The following is an 18,044-nucleotide window of genomic DNA, read 5'->3' on the forward strand; positions in this document are numbered from 1 at the left end:
GCAAATTCCAAATATACAAACCCTTAAACATAGGAGCTAGTTTCCACACACCAAGGCCTCCAATGGATGTGTACTGACCAAGAGCTGTTTCCAAGAGGAACAAAGGGATGCCAGCAAATATCAGTGTCAAAAAGTATGGGATCAGAAATGCACCTAAAATGTAATAAGCAGGATGTTATTCCAATAAGATGAACACCAAATTTCAGAAACAATTTCTATCTGTATCTTAAAAGTGCATGTCTATATGAACATTTGACATAAGATTGTTGGATTGCATTTTTATTCCCCCATTAGGTTTCTACATTAGTAATGTAGGTCATGTTTTGCAGGCAAAGATCACATACAACAATTACAGATGGTTAGCCATTACACTTCCACATCAAAGGAAAAGTAATTAAACACAATATATTGAAGTCATTCTAACATTGAAAACCTGTTTCAACCAAAACTCTAACTGTGTTAAAAATGGGCAACTATCTAGTCAGAGGCAATAGGTGCTGAGGAATATATGATTTGAATATTTTATGAAACATTTTATCTTTATGTAACTCTATCTACAGTGTTATAACTGAGACTGGAGAGTGCACTGTCACAATCTATTTCCATCATTCCACTATTCATAAGATAAATTTAACTCCCTTACCCAGTTACCAAAATGGCCAATTAAAAATGTTACCAAAAATGCTTAAAATAAATGATCAAATAGATTTATTAAATAAATAACCAAATTATTGATTTATTATAAAACGAAACTTACTCAGCAAAGATACAAAGCTGCTTACACATTTTGAAAGATGGAAGTACAAATCTTCACCCTTCTAAATAACAACAACACCCAGATCAACTAAAAGAGAGAAAAAAACTTTCTAGATAGAGATTAATTCTGAGAGAAAGAAAAACAATCTTGGCCAATAATTATTAGTTCTTTATGTTAAAAGGATTAGGTGCGGAATGTTCAAGATGTCTTTCAGTTGGTATTCTGACACATGGCATGTACTGGATCCTTTGCAGATGCAGGAGAAAGTGAGGACTACAGGTGCTGGAGAGTCAGGTGAATCAGGAAACTTTGGGATGAATTATTTCAGAAGAACAACTGCATTGGTTTTCCAGTATCACACTGAACTATCTGAATGGGATTTTGCAGAAAGACAGAGGAACAACCGATTAGCTCCACTCTCTCAGCAGGCTATACCCAAAGTCAACTTAAAAACAAAACAAAACAAAGCTATAAACCCGGGCATGTGATTTTCAGTAAACAAGTCCAAGCAATTAGCTTAATTTGTGTGGCTTTTAAGAAGGTTTTTTTTTAAAAAAGGTATCCTTTTAATAACCATATTTAAAATGAACAGTCCTGATATCTCTTCAACACTTCAAATAAACCACTGTCCCAATTTTTCAAACATAAATTCTTAAAAATTATCATAATGAAACATCTTCATAATACTTTTACCATTGGAGAAATGAATATTTTAATGTACTTCATTGCAAAATGTAAACAAAACAAGATATTAAAAAATGAAGACATTAATTGTCACTCACATTCACTCTTTGAATGCAACCAAAACTGAATTCTGGATTCTAGACAAGGCATCATCAATTAAATTATTTTTTTCAAAATGTGAACAATTTTAATAGTAAACTCCTTCAAAATAGTCTGGCATTCTTGTTTTTGAATTTTTCTAAAAGGCTAAAGAATTACGATTAATATATACAAGTGTTTCTCTTCACTGCTATAGGTATATACTTCAAAATGTTTAAGAACCAATAGCAATCCCAAAGTTTCTTTTCCTATAGTAAATTCTCGTTTATGATATTGAATTAGTATTTCAGAAATGTATTCCATTGAATTCTCAATGGACCACCCAACCTCTGGTAACAGGACTGTACCCGCCTCATGTTATTAGTATTAATTGTTACCTTGAAGCGTCCAGTGAAATTGAGGGCAGCTAACATTGGCTTATCGACCAAAATTGATTTTAGCCTCTCAAAGGATGGTTAGAGCTCTCCTGACTATATTTTTACTTTTCTTTTTCCACAAATCCATCAGTGGAATGACTATGTTGCTGAAATGAAAACAGAAAGTGCTGGAGAAACTCAGCAGGTGTAGCAGCATTTCAAAATACTAACTCCGCTTCTCTCTCAACAGAGACTTGCTGAGGTCCTCCAGCCTGTTCTGTTTTAATTTCATACCTCCAGCTTCAATTTATTAATGATAGTGCTGAAGTTTGGTCCAAACTTACTTAAAAAAAGACACATCTCCAAAAACTTGTTGATTTCTCATTTCATTTTAGAGGCAGGGAAGTCCACTAGTATTTGTACTTCTGCTGTTCTTGGAGCTTTTGTCCTTGCTCTACTAAATGCCCTAAACAGGCTACACTTTTGCAACTTCATTTTTGGCCAGTTTATGACCAAATCAGCTTATGATTATTTTCTAAACAGAGCTTATTGTTGTTCCAAGTGCCATTGGATATCAGCACATGAAGTTAAGTCACACAATTAGAAACACCTGCAATGACTTAGTCCGTTAGTCGCTGGAAAGTTGATGGAGGATTTCTTTAGCCAAATGGCATCACTCTGCATTGGAAAAGGCCAGCTGTGTGAAAAAGATTATTTTTTTAGTTCAGAGAGGTAAAGGTGAAATAACTCCACAGAGACCATTATCCCATCACCCAGTCACCCTTTATTTATATGTGAAGATCCTTTGACATTGATCCAGCTCCCTCAGAGCCAGCTCTCAGAGTGAACAGGATATTATCTATCAGCCAGAGCTCCCTGATTGGCCCAGATTAACAGCCCCATGCAGGGAACTCCTATGAGATTCACCTGGCTGAACTTGTCAATGTACTTATAATAAATCAACCCGATCAATAGACCTCCAGAAAAGGAATTGGATAGATGCCTGCTTTTATTACTTCATTGACCTTTCTGTTTTTAAGCAGAATCTGGTTTAAACTATCAGACTTAAACACTAACATGATTTGGAAAATTGAGCTGCTTTGTCAGGGTTCAAATAGATAGCTTTCCAACATGTATTGAATTTCTTTCATCCCAAGCTGTTTCTACGGACCTATGTCATAACAATGTTTTATTGGAGAGGTTTGCCATACATCCACATCACATATGGCTAAGATTGTGTACTCTGATTTATCCACACAGATCCCTTTAAGTTCGATGAGTAGCCATGTCAAGTGCCCTCGTGGTTCGCCTCTAAATTTGAAAGCATAATGTCTAAACTTGCTAGTAGTTCATAGAATCAGTATGAGATACAGATATCAGAAGGTTCAATTCTGCCTCATCCTCACTATCTCTTGGCCTTCAACTGTCCTTACTACCTGTCGTACCTGTGCTTGCTTTTGCTTCAATATATTGATTTGACATAGCAGCATCAATCAAATGATTTATTTTCACTATCCTATTGATTACATTATACAAACCACCGAACCACGCTTTGAGTGGTTCACCTTGTAAAGCCAGTAATACAAACACATCATCCCCTGATTGAAATATCAATGCTTTTGCATGCATTTTGGTCCATTTCTTCATGGTTGTTTGTGAAAATCTAAGGTGCTTGTCAGCCATTTTGCAGGCTCATGTGAGCCACTGCCAGAATACAGTAAGATAATCTAACATGCTAGATTCATCTCTCCATTTTAGGTTTTTTTTGTCCTCAGCATGCTCAGATATGACATGACATACCTCTGGAACAAATGGAACTTGAACCCAGTCCATCTGGCTCAGAAGCAGAGACGCTACCACAATGCCAGATGAGCTCTATCCCTCTGCATTAAGGTTTATATTTAGTTAGATTCAGAGGGCGTATGTCCATATACTAATTTTGAAAAGCTCATTAGCCTCATTAGGTGAATCCAGTGTGGCAAACAAAAGACATTCTTGTCCTTTATCCCAATCATGGGGATATTCATGACGGTTTGCCGTGATAATAGTTTTGAGGGTTTAATGGTACAGTTCTAAAGTCCTTTGTTTCTGTGGGTGCCATGTTGAGGAATATGACTGTATTACAACCAACTACTCATAATTTCCTAAAAAACCTTAGATATAACATTGGAGCTCTAATCTGACTGGATTGCAAATGGTACTTCATAGAGAGTTACAAAAAGTGCCATAAGTACTCAATCCATTATCTTGACAAAAACTGTTCTCAAGGTAATGGTCTCTGGAAATGAATAACAATATCCAAAACAGTAAGAACATACTGTGTCCCATTCTTATTTTTGGTAAAGGCCCTGCAGATTACTAAAAAGCTATTAAATGGTTCACCACAAACAGTTTGGGAATTAGAAGTGTTATGTTGAGTGCAGGTTGTTGTTTTTCCATAATCTGGATTATATGGCATCCTTTTGAAGTTCTGGCCAGTAAAAATGTCAATCAAAATGTACAGAGTCATCCAGATTCCTGCATGTCTCACCAGAGGAATTTCACAGGCTATCCTTAATAGCTCTTAACAATATTTGGGCAGTATTAATATCTGTTGAAAGACTACCCAATCTTCATGTGCAGTTCTGTGAGAAGGTCTCCACTTGCGCATCAGAATTATGCTTTTAATATAGTGGCATTTCCAATCTCCCTCTGCTTCAATTTCAATTTGACACAATGCTATTTTACTTATTTCTGGATCAGCTTGCCAAGTTTTGCTCTAAAATGTCTTATTAAACATTCCCTTTGGGTTATTCAAATCCCTCAAAAGTTATCTGTCTGTGATGTAAATTTGACCTTTGACAATGGAACTTGTTTAGCCATTGCTTGGCTCACTACATACAAAGGAAAAAATCCAGGAATCTTTTCTTGAAATTGCTTGGGCTCCTTGACCTTTTCAAACATTAGATTGCACTCCAGTGGCACCCAATAGAAACGTACGGTATATATTCCCCACCAATACCATTCACTAACATCTTTGCATTCAATGTGTTCTCTGTTGGAGAAAATATCTCTTTCCCCAGCAAAAGGGCTTGAGTAACTCCTGTATCCCTGAGTATAATGACAAGCCTACCTATCTCACTGAGAGGGGAAGGAATTGTTTTCCTTTAGATTAGAATTCTGGAACAAGACATCCATCCTAGAAGAAGCCAAACAGAGACACACATGAGAATTCCTAGAAGCATGGCATTCCAACCTGAACTCTATCAACAAACACATTGATTTGGACCCCACCTACCACACTCTGAGAGAAAGAACAGAAAATGGCATCACCAACACAGGAAATTATATCCCCAACCCATGGAAACCTAAACACATTAATAGGAAGTTGGACATAACATCAGTGCTTCACCAGAGATTCACTGATGACGTTACCAGTATGGTGACGAAATGTCTGAAAACGAACCTTCCAGTTCAGTGAGCAAACTTACATCCAGAATCTCAACCTGAGATACAAATCTTCTCAAAACATGCTAGAATTCCCTGTAGTTCTCAGGTATCTTATTCATCTCCCCCACAGTCAGAGCGTTGTTTGTATTTGGCCTTATAACTGCAGTCAGAGGTAGAACTTGGCTTGTCATACTCTTGTCAGAGCTCTCTTCTCTGCAATGATGTTGTGTGCTCCAGTAAATCACATGTTTGCCCTGCAATTTTCAGTTATTGCATGAATGTATCCTGTGTTGTAACAGTGGAAACACTTCAGCTTCTGGACAATACTTGCACTCAGAGCAGCTTCGTTTCTGGAATGAAGAGTTGATTGTGAGCATTCCTAGCCATCTCTTCACTTCCTTGGCTATTGGCTTTCCTTTTACCCTCCTACCTTCTATTGTTTTTAGGCTTATGGCGACGGAAAAACTGAACTTGTGAACTAACTCATAATCATCAAACATCTAAGCTTCCTGTCTGGCTGTTGTAACCTTTTGATATCCTTTGTGTATGCTTACTATTGGAGGGTGGAAATTTTTAAATTTCACTAAGAGAATTACTTCTCTACATGGCTCATATGTGACTTCTATTTTTAGTGGTTAATTCCAATGATCCACATTAATTTGCTTTACCCTTTCAAATTTTAGATAAGTCTGTATGGGCTATTCTTGATTGTTCCAAACATTTTGCCTGTAAACCTCAGAGATCAACTCATATATCCAGAGAATAGATTTTCTTTTTCCACCTCATAATTCATTGAAGCCGCTTCAGAAAGTGTATATTTAGTACAGTCAGTTCTTCTATAATGCGATGGTTACATTCTTGCGTAACCCCATGCTCTAGAAAATTGGTGCTTGAGAAACAGCGCTTAAAGTGTTGGTGCTGTTATAACGTTACAGCCAACACATGTTTCAAAATTTCGTGTTGTGGTAACAGTGCCCCGATTCATCAATCATGTTACAGCAAATTTGCATTGACAAAACACGCGTTATAACAGAATGACCTGTAGCTTGTCCTACCTCCACCATTTTTGCCACAGAGGTAAGGGAAACGCCAGACATTCCCAAGTCCAATGGCATATCCAACACAGGAAAGTAAGAAGTCAAATTTTCCCTTCCAGTTCCCTCTGTTTGGTAGAGTTTCTCTTTTAGCAGCCTGGCTACCTGTTGGCTCAGCCGTTTCCTCCAGCTGTGTCTGTCTCATGCTTGGGGGTAAAATGATCTCCAAAGAAGCTTGTTCTGTCTCCCCCATCACTGGACACTTACATCCACTTTATATGGAAGGATTTAAGAGTTACGAACTCAGAGCACAATGAATTACAGCTCTTTGTTAGAATCAAATATTTTCCCCTTGATGTTTCACTTCACACTGCAAGTGGAAAAAAAGAAATAATTCATGAGTACAAATGTAATTTCAGTTTTCTTTATATTCTGAGAGAGCTGCTGGGGTGGAGGAGGGGGTGCAGGAAGAGATATTTTCTGAAAAAAACTCAGATATATTGTGAACACTTCAGTTCCACAGGAGATGAGTGAAACCTAATCCTGCTAGGTGCTATCAAATGCCTTCCTTCAAATAAAATGTCAAAAACTAACAGGCTGGATGAAAACTGACATGAAGATATTTCAAATCTGGTGCAAACTTCAAACAATTTAACAGCACAGGGACTTCTGTTCTGCCAGACATGGCAGGCTTTAGGCTAAATCGACAACTTGGACAGTAACAGAGACAGTCCTGATATTGTAAAGGAACCAGAGTATTATTTGGAACATATACAGTTATTAACCCATAGAGTTGGTCAGGAATCTGAATCTACGGGTTTTATTAACATAGCATAAGCCTTGGGTCCAGTGTTAACATTGTGGGTTTTGAATTAAAATCCCATCCCAAGTGTATCCTATTAGTCAATCATACAGCACAGAAACAGACCTTACGGTCCAACTTGTCCATGCTGACAGGGTTCCCTAAACTGAACTAGTCCCATTTGCCTACATTTGGCCCATATCCCTTGAAACAGTTCCTATCATGTGCCTTTTCGAATGTTTCTAAATGTCATAAATGTTTGCCCCTACCACTTCCTCTGGCAGCTTGTTCTATATATGCACCATCCTTGATGTTGCCCCTCAGGTCCCTTTTAATTTTTCCCCTCTCATCTTAAACCTGTGCCCTCTAGTTTTGGACTCCTTACCCTGGGGAAAACACTTTGGCTGTTTACCTTACCTATGTCCTTCATGATTTTGTAAACCTCTAAAAGGTCACCTCTCAGCCTCCTATTCACCAGGCAATAAAAAGGTTCCAGCCTATTCGGCCTCTCCATATATCTCAAACCTTCCGGTCTCGGTAAAATCCTTGTATATCTTTTTTTGCATCTTTACCAGTTTAATAACATCCTTCCTGTATCAGGGCGATCAAAATTGTACGCAGCACTCCAAATGTGGCCTTATCAATGTTTTGTACAGTTCTAACATTCACTCATTCAACATAATAAATTCTGTCCAATAGATTTAGAAGATAAAGCAGTGGCCTAAAAATAATGGCCTTACAACCTATCCAGTTCAATCTTTCAACCAAGATCTCCTTTATATTATTAATTTCCTGCCTGTCCCAAACCTCTTTTGCTTTCCTTCCTATTATCGCCTCCCAATATCATCAATATTCAAAATTTAAAAAATCAGAAAGTCATTAAAATCATAGGAACTAAACAATGACTGGAGTTTCTGATTTTAAAGTACATTATCATGGCAAAGTTCTTTAACTTACGGTGGAATTCTCACATGGGTTTGAGAATTTATTTATTTAATCATGATACTGCTAGTTCATACCATCTGACCAGGTAACAGTGGACATGTAGATCAAGCTGCTGGCTTCTCCTAGTGAGAACTGATCTTATTTCCGAGATGGCCATGATCACTTTGCTTTAAGGGTAGCTACTGCACAGAATTATCAGGATCAGACTAGTTTTGATTCAGGATCTCATCTCACTTCACAACTGACAGGACTAATAGGAACACCATGAGAAATTGTTCCCAAGTCATCACTTCAGATTATTTTTGCAAGTTTTCTGAGAAAGAAACACAGCCAGAACTTGTAAATTAATGTCTTTTAGTTATTGTGCTAAGTTAGTAACTGTTGTGGTTATAGGTTTCTATATATTATTCAACTTTTAAATAAATTTCAGTAATTAGTTTTGGTGTATAGTTATATCTTGACAACATGTTATTTTCATCTTCAGTAGAGATGCCAGAATTTTTTTAGGTACCTTATAAGTTGCCTTATAGTGATTAACCCTTAATTGTGAGCCTGGAAAAGGCAACCCATACTTACCATGAATAGAGATATAACCTTATTCATATGTAACTCAGATTGCCAGACAAAATTGTTATCTATCTCCCAGCTTAGAATCGAATATTTGAGAAAAGCCAAGATTACAGATGCGACATACATCACAAACAGTAACTGGTAAATTACTGACATTTCAAAATTACAGTGTACAATTAAATCCAAATGAAATAACACAGGTTCATCAATGAAGTGCCAAGCTAGAGGAGAAAGTCAAACACAGATACTGGGTAAATTCCTCCTTTCGAAAGATATGACAGGGTGAAGGGTCTCCTTCGGTGCCACAGAAACATCATGAACTAGAGGCTAAAAGTCTACAGATTTTTAATACATTCATTAGGAAGGATATAAGGATGATTACGATGGATTCTTTTCAGTAGCTGGAATTTAAATCATATTCATATGAACGTTTCCTGAGATCTAGTCTATGCTATCCCTGATTTAGAAGTGTATCTTGTGATGGAAAAGAAAGAGTTTCTTTGACATCTAGCTCACCCTATCCAGTTATCCTTGCTTTTCGAAAGTTCGCTTTATGCCACTTCCCTTTTACGAAAGAATACATTAGTACCTGTTTTCGCTAACCAAATGAAATCCGAAGAGAATTTTCGCTTTTATGAGAAAGGCAAAATTTTTCCCAGATAAATTAATACTTCTTCGTTTTACCATCTCGGCTTACAAAGGTTTCGTAGGAACGCATTACTTTCGGATAGCAGGGGATACCTGTACCTGAATTGAAAACACTCAATATTCAGGAGAATCTAGTAAAAAATCTTTCATTTATCAATATGATACTAGTTTTAAGCACAGAAATTTCCAGAACAAAGCTTAGCATATGGCTTTTATGCACATGGTAGAAAAACTATATTTTTCATACTCCATAGATATTCCAATGTCTTTACTTCTTACAACTATTACTGTAGATGGGAAATAATAAAATCTTACCTTTTACAATTAATAATACCTTTTACAAGCAAGATGCTGTAGTAATCTTATAATAGATGGGCATATTAGGAAGTTGACCACTGGGTGAATGAAAGTAAGGAAGAAATTTCATCCTTTAATTGGATGGTTTGTACTCTTCAATCCTTCCTCCTGACCCAGATCATTCTATTTTGAGCTGCATTTCATGAGTTTTGATTTGTTTGTCTGATCAGATTAGTGATTAATCCGTTCTGGGATTCTGCATGATTAGAGAATCAATACCATTTTTTTCTTCATGATGTTATGATAATGGTGTCTCAACTATAATCAGTATAGCTTTCATTGTAAGGTTGGTGGGCATTTGATCCAAGTGGAAGTAGGGATATATAGTGACGTAGTGACTGAAGACATGATTAGAATATACAAGCAACTGCACAATTTAGGAAGGTCATGGTTCAGGTTTTGCTCTAGGACTTGAGCATACATTCCAGGTTCATACTTTATCTCAGTCCTCAGGCAGGCCAACATTATTAAAAGCACAATTTTTCATGTTAAAATTTCTGGCATAAGCTGGAGGTAAAAGATTGAATGGAACAGTTTCAAATGAGAACTTAATAGATTTTTCTTAGACAGTAATATTAATGATTATACAACCAAGGCAGATAGATGGAGTTAAGAGACCAATCACCAATGATCTAATAGGAAAACAAATTCAATGGACCTATTAGACTACTCCCATCAATCAACACCCACAAGGGTAGTTATAATAAAAGAAAAAACTGTGGGTACTGGAGATCTGAAACAAATAAGACTGATTAACTAGTCATTTTTCACATTTAAGGGACACTATTGTGCACCACCTGCCTGCACAATAATGGTGACTTCACGCCTAAAATAATTCATTGGTTATAAATTATTTTGAGATATCCTCAGGACATGAATGGTGCAAATAAATGTAAGGTTGAGTTCTTTAACATAACATAAATACATCCTCATACATAACTCAAAGAATGTCTATCTTTATAGAATTGCTTGTAACTTAACAATCTCATGCTGCTGAAGCATTTTTCCATTTGTGTTATCCTTCAGCCACATGTTATTGATATTGTATAATTCAATGTCACTTCTACTAACATGTCTAACTGGATGGGTCAAACACTGCCACAGGGTACAGGAAAAAAAATCAAGTAAAGTGCTCAATGAAATGGGCTGAAGGTTCACAGAACACACAATTGAGAGCATAAAGCACAGCAAGAATGCAAAGCAAACAACAAAGTGAAAAGAGTGAAAAACACAAATCACACAGTATAAAGGACAATTCGACAGCAAAAGCATAGATTAAACACTCAGCATTAAAAAAAAATGTAATATCCACAATGTAACTCAAAGAGTACAAAGTTCACCCTCATCCCAAAAATGAAGAAAACAAAGAACGTGAATGACAATTTTCATTAAAAATCACTGGAGCTTTAGCCCAGACACTCTACTGTGATGCCCAATGCAAATATTAAGGAAGAAAATAAACTCCATGGTGATCTTTAAAATAATGAATTTATTTGTAGTAACATATATGTAACATACAAAATATACAATATTATATCATATATTATTATACAGTAGATAATATATTTTTAAAAACTGTACACACGACCTGACACTTTTTTCATCTAAATTCCAAAACCCACATTTATTAAAGTAAAATTATCACACTACAATTGCATTGGGTGCTGCTTAGTTACATGTTTTGTAATTTCTTCAGTTAGTATTATAGAAAAGTTCCGAGGACCAAATATCTCTGCTCAATTTACCATTAAATGCCAGAAGTTTTGCTCTTTAATTGTGATACTGAATCAAAGTATGATATAAATATAACAACAGAATGTATGATCTCAGAAATGGGGATTGAAATCCATATGCAAGCCCTGATTTAATTAGCAACAACCCAATTCCCTTCCAGGCTGACATCCAGTCAGAAAACCCTTTTGTTTTATTTAACCTATTTTGTAATCAACCTATTCAAAAATCTGATTACACCCTCTGGAGCAAGAGGCACTTGAACTCAGGCCTCTCAGTCCAGGGGTAGGGATGCTACCATTATACCACCTCTGACCAGAAGATCTTCTTTCCCCTGAACATATGAGGTACAGCTAGAGCCAAGACTGGTTCTTGCAGCTCAAGGTAAGAAAGAAGGAAAATGTTAGGACAAATTCCAATGCTTGAGTATTGGTCTCTTTCAGCACCAAAAATAGCAATGTGACGACTGATGCAAAATCGTTCAAGACAGTGGTAGATAGAAATGTGAGATGGAGGAATTTGGTGGAATTAAATAATGCAAAAAATATTGGTAGTGTTTTGAAACTGAAGCAAGTCCTTCTGCCTATACTCACTGCAGCGGCTTCATTAAAATTCATTGAACAGTTGTGTGTAACAATACTGCAGGTATTCTTAACAACTGGAAATCCGAGTCTCCTCCATCATTCTCTGCACTGTCAAGGCTGTTCAAACAGTTCGAAGTTGGCATAAGACTCCCAGGACACACACAGTGAAGACCTGATGTTAAAATAAGGCTCCCTATATATCAGTTATGTCCAAGCAGTTTAGACTGAGTGCCAAAGTTACAAAGTGTAACCATGCCAGTCTGTCTTTGCATGCCACAGTCTGTACACCCAGGATTTATTTCAAGGTTGAGATTTTTTCCCACTCTGTATCGATCTTCCCACTCCCATTGCTCGCTGCTCCTCAGCCCAGACACTGACAATTACATTTGTAAAGCCCCTTGCAGTCACTAAAACAGTAACTCTTTGAGGCAACTATTTGGTGATATCAGTATTAGCACTTACCATTCAAAAGACTTTGGAGACCAGAGACAGTCAGCGACTAAAATGTGGTTTATATTAATGTTAATTCTTTATATTCATGCATCAAATAGGCAGGATAAGGAAACCCATAGGTTATTCTCCTGTTTTGCATACAATAGGTTCAAACCCCTCCATATCAAATTGTGAAATTTAACACAATGGCCTAGAAATTCACTTACATAGCGATCTGTACCGTTACAGACTCATCTTGCTTCTTTGATATGAGTGTTCTCCATGACATTGGTCCACTGACCTGACACACACAGCCTTAGCATGCTTCTCAGCACGTGGACATGGCAATCACCAACCATCTGATAGGGCATTAGGGGCATAAATTAACAGGGGTCCGAGTGACATGGCCATAGTGAGATGAGTAGCAGCACCGGGCGATAAGTGTGCTGAGGCCCATCTCAACATTGGGAGTGACTCACTCCATCTTCAATACTTTTCACAAGCGGTGTGGTGAGATTCTCAATAGACAGTGGGTTGCCAATTGACAGGGCTTGTTAAATACCTTGTTAACGGCCCAACTCGCCACATTAATATCCAGCCTTGCATCTTACCAAGCTTGCCCAGCAAGTTTGACCTAGAGAAAACTTGACAATGAAAACAGACTGAGCACCTGGCCAATTCATTTGCCTCTTTCTCCAAATGGTCTTCATGTTGAAAACCTGGCACCAAAATGTCACAGCATGCATTATGGGCACCAGCCAGTCACGCCCCACATCCACAAATATTGGCATTCATTATGTACTAGCCTCTAAGAATACTCAAAACACATCTCTGATTCACATACATGACACTTGGATATTTCAATACTGCATCCCGGAATACAACAAGGACATTCTGTGCTCAGGGACATGGAACTAGGGATCTTCGCTTGCTGTCAGAGCAAACTGTTCACTGAGTTGACACAGCATCCCCACCTTGCATTGCCTTGTCTTGTTTATTTTCACCTTGTCTGATTAGCTAGATACTGGGCTCACATTACTATTGTCTTGCCATGCTATTGAGCACAGACCCAAAGACAGGAAGCTTGTCGTGGTTATTAGCAGGTCTCCATCAAGTCAAGGAGATTAGCGTTCGCTCAGTGGATCCTGGCACAGTGAATCTACGGCAGCCTCTGATATCAATCCAAACGTTGCTCAGAGCAGTCAGAGTCAGGATCCTTTCCACAGAGGAGGTGAGGATCCGACTGTTGGGCTGCAAACCACCCGTGTTGACTTTTTTTGATCTATTCTGGCCTGTTCTCCTCTCTTGTTATGATATTGGCTGTTTTTAGCACAGCCAACCCATAGTTACCCACTCTCAGGACTATAAACACATTACATGGTTTGTTTTCAGCACAGCCTACCCATTATGATTTAGTCAGCATCTCTTCTATTCAGTCCTGCGTCCCTCTCATATTGCTCTCTGGGCTCCACTTCCACCTATTCACTCACCTCCTTATCCTATCACTCTCCCTAATCTCACCTCCAGCATAAAAAGCAGTTTTTCCTAGCTGCTATCAGTTCTGATGAAGAGTCACTGGACTGGAAACATTAACACTGCTTTCACACCACAGACGTTGCCAAACCTGCTGAGTTTAGCCAGCAAGTTCTCTTTTGGTTTCAGATTTATGGAAGATGTTAAAAGAAGCCTCAGGTGATTCTAGAGACTTTTTTTTGGTGCATATGTCAGATGGGTGGCAGAGGAATATGTGACTTGTCCACGCAAAGGCTACAACAAATATGGGGCCAACAGTGACAATGGTTTTGCAGCTCAGCAGGAAGATGAAGCAGAGGTTGCTCAGATGCTAAGCTCTTCACCATACCTCTGCTCAGTTGCAGGTGACTTCTATTATGCCCCTTGACAAGAACATATTTAGTAAGTCAGTGTATGCAGCATGTGGGTGTGCATGTTCAATCAGCAATCTCCAGTATACTGCCCCACCAACACCCCACAGAGCTCCTCAGAATTGTACAGCAGAGTGTTCTGAGATTTACTGACACTGCACAGGTGCCCTTGTTCAACATGGAGAGAAGAGAGATGTGGGAGAAAGTGAGGACTGCAGATACTAGAGACCAGAGTCAAAAGGTGTGGCGCTAGAAAAAGCACAACAGGTCAGGCAGCATCCGAGGAGCAGGAGAGGTGATGTACATCAGGACTTGAGGGGGATGGGGGGGATGGGGATGGGGAGCAAGGTAGCTAGGAAGGCGATAGGTGGATGCAGGTGGGGCGTGATGGTGATAAGTCAGAGCAGAGGGTGGATCGGATAGGTGGGAAGGAAGATGGACAGGTGGGAGAATTTCAAGAGGGTGGTGCCGAGGTGGGGGGAGGGGAGATGGGCAAACTGGTGAAATTGATGCCACGTGGTTGGAGGCTCCCTAGCCAAAGATGAGGCACTCTTCTTCCAGGCGTTGGGTGGCTAGGATTTGACAGTGGAGGAGGCCCAGGACTTGCATGTCCTTGGTAGAGTGGGAGGGGGAGTTGAAGTGGTCCAGAAGAGAGATGTTACCTATGTACTGCACCAATCCTTCCCACACTTAGAAGGTGATGGGGCAAGATAATCATAGCAATTAATGCCAGGATTCGAGTTCTGAGGATTTACAAACTTACAAAATAGGAGCAGAGGTACACCATTCAGCTCGAGTCTGCTCCAACATTCAATAACATCGTGGCTGATCCGTTTGTGTTTCTAATTCTGCATCCACACCTATCCCTGATTTTTTTGCCTAACAAGAACCTATTTACTTCTGCCTTAAAAACAAATTAATAAACTACCACCACAGCCTTCTGAGGCAGAGTTCCAAAGTCACACAACCCTCAGTGGAAAACAAATTCTCTTCATCTCTGTTCTAAAAGGATGATCCTAATTTTATTTCATTGCCCCCTAGTTCAGAATTCACCCAGAAGAGGAAACATTCTTTCCACATCCAACTCAGTAAGACCATTCAGGATCTTACATACTTCAATCAAGTCACTCCAAAATCTTCTGAACTCCAGTGGAAACAAATCCAATTTGTCCAACCTGTCCTCAAAAGAGAGCCCATTCGTTACAGGTATCAATTGAGTAAACCTCCTCTGAATTGCCTCCAATATGTTTACATTCTTTACGTAAAAAGATCAAAACTACACATGGTATTCAGGATGTAGTTTTGTCAATGCCCTGTATTATTGGAAATTTCATACCCATGATTCACAGCAAGGACACTTTGCCAGATTTTCAGCCATGGCAGCCACATCAGTCAAATCGATTAGATCATTCACCCCTCTTGAGCAGAAAAGGTTGACGTATAACTTGCGGAAGCAGGACCTAACCTGTGAGTAACATGCACAGCTGCCTGTCCTCACTCCCATGAAGTTGTTATTTGTGGCCATGTCTGAGGTTGTTATCAAATGTCATATCTAAAGCTATGGTCAGTAACAAGGCAGAAACCATCATGTCTGATGTGTGCTGATAGCCAATCCTCCTTCTCATATCCCAATGTCCCCTTGTCGCAAAATCTCATCTGCTTTAGATTGTGTAAGCACGCAGCTTCACCATTTCCACCATTAGCACTCCCTCCCACCCCATCGACTGCCTCTTCATTTCTTCACCATGGTTCTACCATTTCTCATTTAAGTATCTGAGAACTTCAACCTGAGTATTAGGTAGTGAAAGAGAAACAAAAGCAGGAATGATGATGACGAAACACTGTCACTAGCTTCAAGACCCATCAACACTAGTTCAAATATTGAAACTAAAGAGGATTGGATTCTTGGAAGGATCCGCATCTGGTGAGACACTGCATGAGTGACCTGTAGCTAGGCTGGGGGAAAAGCTAGAGCAGCTCACTGGAGGGCAAGGCCACACATAGGGTTCTACTGCTCAAGACTCAGATGAAAACTTCAATTAGACTTTTTACAGTAGAACACTGATGAGTATCCACAATGAATTGGTTAGTGCATTGGCAGCTGCCAGAAAATCTGTGATCAATGTCAAGAAGTATGGAGTAGTCTGGCACCAACATGACACAGGGCTTTGTACCCAGCATGAAGCACAAACCTCCACCACAGATGTGGCAGCCATCTCCAATTCCATAAGAACATTTGCAAACTCATTCATGAGGCAATGACTTTCAATCTCAACGTATCCTGGAGCTCAGTTTAAAGTTCAGACAGCTGGTATAGCAGCCATTACAATCTTGGATACCTTGCAGCTTGTCACAGTAGCCCACTAACCTGACCCCCTAGAATTACTGCAGCAACACTTCGGTGAACACTCCATGGAGCAAAAACCTTCTGTTCTCTTTCACGATGTCGTCTATCTTCTTATCACTATCATTTTATCTGATGAAGTTTGTGATTTATTATATGTTAGCCTGTAATATACACCAAGAAATTTAGGTTCTTTTTGGGTCAGATACTTTGAAGTTTATTTACAACACTACTTAAATTGCTAGACAGACTTACCCACACAGTCAGCATCCTTCTTGCAGTGTAGAAATAACTCATGCGCTATTTATGAGGTTTCCAATAAGACCAATATTATAGCATTTGGAAACGTAGAAATCCCAGTATGCCTATTGACCAGTGAAGTGAAATATTTCTTTACGTCAAATCTTATGAGAACCTAGAATAATAATTATGTTTTTGTCTTTATCACATAGGATACAATTCAAAAAAGCAGATCACTTGTCTGATTTTCATTTCATTTCATAGATTTCACTTGACTTCAAACATAAAATAGGGATTGGTAAACTGAATTAAACAAAGCTTATTTTTGAGTCTGCTGTAAATATGGAAATCCCATATAAAGCTGGATGTTAAAGTAACAATTGCTCTTTTCAGAAAACACTTTTTTCACTTTACTCCAACTTCAGACTCTTCATAATTCAGTCAGCATTGTAGCTACAGTAACTGTAGTAATGCTGTACAATCTATATTGTAGCTTAGAGCAAAAGCAAATAGAAAGATGCTGGATATTTCTACTGTATTTATTATTTATACACTGGGATTACTCTTATCCAAGGTGACTTACATTATATGGTGTTGTACTTCACATGCATTACATAAATTCCAACATGACAAATTCAAAGATAAGATAGTTGAGGATTTATGAACTGGGAGCAGCACCAGGGCAAACAGTATCCTCAGAAACTGGGGACATTATAAATCCACTCTGGCAGAGTACCATCTTGCAGCAGACATACGTTTACCTCATTGTGCAAAAAAAAACATAGTGACAAAGGAAAGTTAAGTGTTTAGATGTGAGACAAAATTTTCCCTATTATTCATTCTTTTAATTCAAGTTCTTTGATCATTCAATATGTTAACACTAAATTTCTGGTACCCTGTGTACAGTTAATTTAAAAAATGGCAAATTAATTTTTATTTTACAAAGCCAACTGAATTAGCAGAGGTGACTCAATGTTTACTTGAGAATTCCAGGTTATGGAGAATGGACAAATAAATCAGAGTAGAAATCTACAGCTAAAATAATTTTAAATGTGGCAAAGAATGCTTAACAGTCATTCTCAAAATCACAAAATTAACATCACAAATGTAAAGTCCATTGCAACAAATTAAATCTATTGAGAAGTTCAT

General features: G+C 38.3%; 1 protein-coding gene across 2 annotated transcripts in view; it reads right to left on the reverse strand.

Annotated features, from left to right (window-relative positions):
- LOC122559629 (sodium- and chloride-dependent GABA transporter 1-like) overlaps window positions 1-9,772 on the reverse strand; it is a 72,892-nt gene extending 63,120 nt beyond the window's left edge. The window contains exons 1-3 of one of the 2 annotated variants that reach the window (XM_043709425.2): window positions 9,640-9,772; window positions 6,381-6,729; window positions 22-153 (exon numbers count right to left, since the gene is read on the reverse strand). In XM_043709425.2, coding sequence (XP_043565360.1) covers window positions 22-153; window positions 6,381-6,612 — 364 coding nt within the window. In that variant the 5' untranslated portion in view covers window positions 6,613-6,729; window positions 9,640-9,772. The remainder of the gene's footprint in view (window positions 1-21; window positions 154-6,380; window positions 6,730-9,639) is intronic. The other variant, XM_043709427.2, reaches the window with a different exon arrangement.
- Between the last annotated feature and the right edge of the window lie 8,272 nt (window positions 9,773-18,044).

The sequence above is a fragment of the Chiloscyllium plagiosum genome, unplaced genomic scaffold (genome assembly GCF_037043375.1).
Source record: "Chiloscyllium plagiosum isolate Xiang-an unplaced genomic scaffold, Cpla_swu_hap1 HiC_scaffold_19, whole genome shotgun sequence".
NCBI lineage: Eukaryota > Metazoa > Chordata > Chondrichthyes > Orectolobiformes > Hemiscylliidae > Chiloscyllium > Chiloscyllium plagiosum.